Source organism: Mus caroli, chromosome 8, assembly GCF_900094665.2.
Source record: "Mus caroli chromosome 8, CAROLI_EIJ_v1.1, whole genome shotgun sequence".
Classification (NCBI taxonomy): Eukaryota; Metazoa; Chordata; class Mammalia; order Rodentia; family Muridae; genus Mus; species Mus caroli.
In genome coordinates, this window is record NC_034577.1 from 87,269,680 (window position 1) to 87,277,148 (window position 7,469).

Sequence of the window (7,469 nt, forward strand, 5' to 3'; positions counted from 1 at the left end):
CAGTCACTGGATGGCCTTTCCTTCAGTTTCTGCTCTAAACTTTGTATTTCCTCCCATGGGTATTATGATCCCCCTTCTATTAAGGACCGAGGTATCCACACTTTGGTCTTCCTTCTTCTTGAGCTTCATGTGGTCTGTGAATTTTATCTTGGGTATTCCAACTTCTGGGCTAATATCCACTATCAGTGCGTACATACCGTGTGTGTTCTTTTGTGATTGGGTTACCTCAGGATATTTCCTAGTTCCATCCAACTGCCTAAGAACTTCATGAATTCATCATTTTTAATAGTTGAGTAGTACTCCATTGTGAAAATGTACATTTTCTGTATCCATTCCTCTCTTGAAGGACATCAGCCGGGCTTCTTTCCAGCTTCTGGCTATTATAAATAAGGCTGTTATGAACAAAGTGGAGCATGTGTCCTTATTACATGTTGGAGCATCTTCTGGGTATATGGTAATATGTGTCCAATTTTCTGAGGAAAATCACCAAACTGATTTCCAGAGTGGTTGTACCAGCTTGCAATTCCGCCAGCAATGGAAGAGTGTTCCTTTCTCCACATCCTTGCCAGCATCTGCTGTCACCTGAGTTTTTGATCTTAGCCATTCTGACTGGTGTGAGGTAGAATCTAAGGGTTGTTTTGATTTACATTTCCCTGATGACTAAGGATGTTGAACATTTTTTAGGTGCTTCTCAGCCATTCAGTATTCCTCAGTTGAGAATTCTTTGTTTAGCTCTGGTTCCCCATTTTTTAATAGGGTCATTTGGTTCTCTGGAGTCTAACTTCTTGAGTTCTTTGTATATATTGGATATTAGCCCTCTATAGAATATAGGGTTGGTAATTTTTTGAAACAAAAGTTACAGGATGGGCAGGTCTCAAACAATCCTTCTGCTTCCGTCTTTAGCAATTCTGTTTCAATCTCCATGTGGGAGCACATCACATTAGCTACTTAATGTTCATAAAAATTGAATAAAATACTAACATGTAAAATCTACACTACTGAAAGTAAGGATTTAAAGAGCTGGCTTCTTTTTTTTTTTTTTTGGTTTTTCGAGACAGGGTTTCTCTGTAAAGCCCCGGCTATCCTGGAACTCAGAAATCCGCCTGCCTCTGCCTCCCAAGTGCTGGGATTAAAGGCGTGCGCCACCACGTCCTGCAAGAGCTGGCTTCTTATATGTATGTTCATGTGTGTGTGAACACAAGGACATCAGATACCCTGGAACTGGACTTAAGTGGAGTTGTAAGTCACCCAATGTGTGTACTACAAACCAAATTCCAGTTCACTAAAAGAGCAGCAGGTGCTCCTAACTACAAAGCCATCTCCCCAGCTCCAGAAGGAAAAAAATTTAACAGGTACTTCCCAAAGATGCAAACTTGATAGTGGAACACAAACATTCAGCACCATTGCTTGTGACTCAAAGCTTCCTACCCAGGAGGATGGCTAACAGCCCACAGGTAATTGTCACTGACCTGTGCTAAGCAAGCACTCCACCACTGAATATCTTACACCTCCAATGCAGTTTCCTCCTTTTTTCTGTGTTCATGGATTTGTGAGCACACACGCACCATCACAGCTGCATGAATGTGAGGGTGCCTATAGAGGCCTAAATTTGCCATCAGATGTCTCCCTCCACCATACTTTACTGATTGAGGCAGGGTCTGTGGCTGAACCCAGAGCTCACCAATTATGGCTAGTTGGCCGATCTACACTGCCCAAGAAGCTTGTCTCCACCTCCAGAGAACTGAGATTACAGGCAGACTGCCAGTTTCCCAGCTCTCTCATGGGCTTAAGGGATTTGAATGCTCATCTTCATGCTTAAACACAAGCACTTTATCCACTGAGCCATTCCCTCTTTATGCTGAAGAGGAAAAAGGTGGAACTACATTGAACCCAGTCAGATCATGTTTCTTTACTGTGTTTTTTACTATTAATGTTTGTTTCTCAGATTTTCTTTATGGAACCTTGGCTTGCTGGCCAAGAACTCAGTATGCTGACCAGACTGGCATCAAATGCATAGAGATTCACCTGCCTCTGCCTTCCAAGTGCTAGAATTAAATGCATACTTGGCTTCATATTTGTTCAATAGAAAAATAAAAAGCTGTGAATGTACCCATAGACTGACACAAGGTCTTTTATGTACAGTTCTAAAGCAAAATACCACAAAGAAGCAGAAGTTATGACCTGTCACACAACCTAGTAACATCAATTGCCAACTTAGTATCAACCGGCTCTTTGTTTTGCCTCACTGCTGTTACATTCTGAATGGAGTACTCACATGCTGTATTTCCTGCTGGCTGGCTCGGTAGTTTTTCTTGGTTAAATTGTCCACCAGGTAGCTGATTTGAGACAAGGCCAGCGAGAGCGAGTCAAGATTCATTGCTGGTTGGGGCGGAAGCAGGCGGCCGAGCCCGGCGCAAAATCACCATTATTCCCCTTTAGTCACCTCAGAGGCAGGTTAATGCTTTCTTTGTAATTAGGCTATCTCTGTTATCTGTAAATGTCTTCAGTTCTTCTTTACCAAGTGTCTTACTCTGTTCTGAAACATGGCACCTGTATAAATACAAAATTCCAGAATTCAGTTGTGGGGGAAAGGTTAAATAACTTTCATTTCAAATGTTATTAAGGACACTTTAAAAAATAATTATGTCTCGACCAGTAAAGATAAAAATGCCATCTCTAAATCTTCCAAAGACAATTCTTCAAAGAGTTTAAATTTAGTAAAACAATTGGAAACTTTTGAGATCTCTATTTTATCAATATCATCTAAGGACTTCAGAAGCACCAGGAGTACACCAAGTCAGAACTGTGTCTGAGAGTGCTTCTGACTCAGCCTTAGGGTGTGAGCAAACTCACCTCCTGTAGTGCCCTTCCAACAGGATATACTCATTCCCAGACTCCACTGCCTCACTTGACACCCACACAATTGTACAATCCTAAAGTTATACTTCAGGTTACATCTTGTAGGAATTTAAATGGCTAATTGAAAGCCAAGGAAAAACTCCAGAAGCATCAGGCAGTGGTGGCACATGATGCCTTTGATCCCAGCACTTGGGAGGCAGAGGCAGGAGGATTTCTGAGTTCCAGGCCAGGCCAGCCTGGTCTACAGAGTTGAGTTCAAGGAAAGCCATGGCTACATGGAGAAACCCTGTCTCAAAAAACCAAACCCCCCAGAAGCCAATGTTGAAAGTACTCATAAGAAAAATTTAGGGGGGAGATGGGGGACTTTTGGGATAGCATTGGAAATGTAATTGAGGAAAATACGTAATAAAAAAAAAAAAAAGAAAAAGAAAAATTTAGACCCTCAGCAGCCAGAGGCAGAAGAATCTCCAGAATTCAAGTCCAGCCTTGTCTACATATTAAGTTCCAAAAATGAATGAATGAATGAATTTAGAGCCAGGCAGTGGCTGATCTAAATAAAAGGTGGCGCACACCTTTAATCCCAGTACTTGCAAAGCAGACGAAGGCAGATCTCTATTGTTTGAGGCCAGCCTGATCTAGAGTGAGTTCCAAGACAGCTAGGAATACAGAGAATCGAATCCCTGTCTCAAAAAATGAAAATTTATTTTTAAATTTAAAAAAAAATCTGAAAATGAAAACCCCAAACTGTAATAAAGCTAAAATGGCACGTTGATCACTGGTTTATCCCCAGCCATTACTCTCGGCAGTAGTTAGCGAAACCAAAAACAAGCCTTTTTCTCTGGAGGTCAGAAAAGGTCCCAGGAACCCCTTGAGCTGGAGTTAATAGACTGTTGAAAGTAGCCTCATGTAGTTCCTGGAGACCAAGCTTCAGTCCTCTCCAAGAGCAACATGGGCTCTTAACCACTGGGCCATCTCTCCAGGCCCAAATTCATGAGAATTAAGCCTTTATCTTCTTACAAGTCATGAAACATTTGTCACCCTAATAATCTTGAACCTTGAAATCTGATTAAGACTGTATTCTTAGGGCTGAAGAGAGAGCTCAGAGGGTGAGGTAGGGCAGTGACTGCTCTTCCAGAGGACATGGTTTCATTTGTTTTATTTATGTGTTTGCAATGTCTTCCCACTCTTAACTGACACTATTCTCTTAAAGATTTATTTATTTATTTATTTATTTATTTATTTATTTATTTATTTAATGTATGCGGGTACACTGTGGCCTTACTGATGGTTGTAAGCCATCATGTGGTAGCTGGAAATGAAGGTTGATCACTCCAGTAGGCCTGGCTAAGTACACTGTAGCTGTCTTCAGACACACCAGAAGAGGGCACCAGATCTCATTTCAGATGGCTGTGAGCCACCATGTGGTTGCTGGAATTTGAACTCAGGACCTTTTCAGAAGAGCAGAACAAACACACTCACAAAAAGAAACAACACTAATATGTCACAGCGATGCAACACAAGTCAACTATACCTGAAGAGTAATATTGTTAAGTAAAAGCCTGGCGTGGTGGTGCATGCCTTTAATCCCAGCACTTGGGAAGCATGGGCAGGGGGATTTCTGAGTTCGAGGCCAGCCTGGTCTACAGAGTGAGTTCCAGGACAGCCAGAGCTACATAGAGAAACCCTGTCTCAGGAAAAAAAAAAAAAAAAAAGTTAAGTAAATGTAAGACATGACTATTCAGTGGGCTGGAGATAATACTCAGTAATAGAGGGCTGGCTGGTCTGCCCACAAAAAGCCCTGGGTTTGGGCCCCAGCAACATCTCCTCCCCCTTAAAAAAACAAACCAAAAAAAAAAAAAAAAAGACAATTAAAAAGCAAAATAGTAATCACAGGGGACAAAGACATTTTGAGTAATTCTCCAAAAACAGTAGGAATAGCCAGACATTCCACTGGCACCAAGGTTATCTGCAGTCCACAGAACTTTGTCCAACAGCAAAAATCACCACTTAATGGAGTTTTCTCAAAACACTCACTTTGTATCCTGTGGAATGAAAAGCTTAAGAAAGAACATTCACGTTTTCACTGGAGAACACCACCCAAAAGAAGAATCTCTTGAACATTAGGTATTCTAAATAATACCTAACAGATAATCATAGCTACCAGATGTTAATGTAAACCATGTTGTTATGGGAAAAGTTGCAGAACTGAATAGAAGGATTCCAGTTTTATTGTGTTTTTTAATGGTAAATATAAAAACAGCTACCAAGCACAAGTTTGTTAGACCAAAGAAAAATGTGGTCTTGATTAACAGTGATTACTTAGAGACTTTCACTTAAAATCCTCAGGAAAGGCAATCTTCTAATAATCTACACTCTTCAAAAGTTTCTAATAACATACAAAATTATTGTCAACTGCAATACTTGTCAGCAAAGAATATTCATGTACTAGAGTAAGAGGACTGAATACTCTTCCAGAGGTCCTGAGTTCAATTCCCAGCAACCACATGGTGGCTCATAACCATTTGTAATGGGATCCGATGTCCTCTTCTGGTTTCTGCAAAGACAGCTACAGTGTTCTCAGATAAAATAAAACTTAGAGAAAATGAGAATACCCACGAGGGCTGGAGAGATGGCTTAGCAGTTAAGAGCACTAACTGCTCTTCCAGAGGTCCTGAGTTTAATTCCCAGCAACCACATGATTGCTCATTACTATCTATAAAGGGATCTGATGCCCCCTTCTGGCCCACAGTTGTACATGCAGATAAAGCACTCATAAAATAAACCTAGCCAGGCATGGTGGCGCACGCCTTTAATCCCAGCACTTGGGAGGCAGAGGCAGGCAGATCTCTGAGTTCGAGGCCAGCCTGGTCTACAGAGTGAGTTCCAGGACAGCCAGGGCTACACAGAAAACCCTGTCTTGCAAAACAAAAATAAATAAATAAATAAATAAATAAACCTAAAAAAAATACCCATGAGTCAGTGACACACATTCCGGGCAATGCAATATGTATATTAGTCTGCATTTTGCTTAAACATTTAGAATATGCAGGACTCTTTGTATACAGACACAAAGTCACACTTTTGCAAAAAGAAGTTAGATAAACCACAAACTAAAGAGTATAAAACAAATGGCTAAGAAAGGCTTGAAAGAGGTAAATCAGAAACATACTAACTAGACATAAGCTAAGCTGGCACAGAGAGACACACACCTGCAATACCAAGGAGGATGATTATAGATTTGTAGACGTTTTTGTAGTTTTTTTTTTTTAAGATTATTTTATGTATGTGAGTACACTGTAGCTGTCTTCAGACACACCAGAAGAGGGCATCAGATCCCTTTTCAGAAGGTTATGAGCCACCATGTGGTTGCTGGGAATTAAACTCAGAACCTCTAAGAGCAGTCAGTGCCATCCCTCCAGCCCCACTTTTTGTAGTTTTTTGTAGGCCCAGTGGACATATTCAATTTCTAGGCTGGTAAAACATAACCTGGTAAAGTGTCTTTCTAAAGATATGTATCACTAGTAGCTTAGACTGACAGGAAATCTTCCTGTTTCTGTCTGGAGACCCACAAAACTACAGATGCGGGCATTACCATGCCCCGTTGAAAAATGAGGGTTTTTTTGTTGTTGTTGCTTGGTTGGTTGGTTTTGTTTTGTTTTTCAAGGCAGGGTTTCTCTGTATAGCCCTGGCTGTCCTGGAACTCTGTAGACCAGGCTGGCCTCAAATTCAGAAATCCACCTGCCTCTGCCTCCCAAGTGCTGGGATTAAAGGCATGTCAAATCACTGCCAGGCAAGATGACGAGGCAAGATGAGGGTTTTGTTTGTTTGTTTTTTAAAGATTTATTTATTCTATGTAAGTACACTGTAGCTGTCTTCAGACACTCCAGAAGAGGGAGTCAGATCTTGTTATGGATGGTTGTGAGCCACCATGTGAGGGCTTTTTAAAAAGGGAAACAAGGGCTGGAGAGATGGCTCAGTGGTTAAGATCACTTTGCTCTTCCAAAGGTCCTGAGTTCAAATCCCAGCAACATGGTGGCTCACAACCATTTGTAATGAGATCCGACGCCCTTTTCTAGTGCATCTGAAGACAGCTACAGTGTACTTAGATATAATAAATCTTTTTTTAAAAAAAGGGAAACAAATGACTAGAGATCTGCCTCAACAGTTTTAATAGCAGTTGCTGAGGACACCTAAGTCTATTCCCAATATCCAAATAGTGGTGGCTCAGGACCACCCATAGAATCCAGTTCCAAAGGGTTCAATATCAACATCCTCTTCTGATCTGAGGGCTCCTGGCACACACATGGAAAAGATACATACTTGCAGGCAAAAAACATTCACACAAAGTAAATACAACAATGTAGTCAAAGTCTGAAAATGTTTTGTCTCTGAGGCCCATTCAAGAGATGTCTTTACACACATTCATGTATCAATAATGTTACTGGTAACTATGTATCTCCAGCCACTAGGGCCAAGTGTTATGGCACACACGTTTAATCCCAGCTCTCAGGAAAAGAGGCAGGCAGATCTGAGTTCAAGGCTATTTTGATCTACAGAGTTCTAAACTGCTGGGACTACATAAAAAGACACTATCTCAAAAAAAAAAAAAA

At 41.0% G+C, this 7,469-nt stretch overlaps 1 protein-coding gene across 1 annotated transcript in view; it reads right to left on the reverse strand.

Annotated features, from left to right (window-relative positions):
* Nucleotides 1–7,469, reverse strand: part of Cnot1 (CCR4-NOT transcription complex subunit 1) — an 88,454-nt gene that overhangs the window by 69,605 nt on the left and 11,380 nt on the right. Inside the window, 1 exon segment of the mRNA XM_021171112.2 lies at nt 2,276–2,550. Coding sequence (XP_021026771.1) covers nt 2,276–2,377 — 102 coding nt within the window. The 5' untranslated portion in view covers nt 2,378–2,550.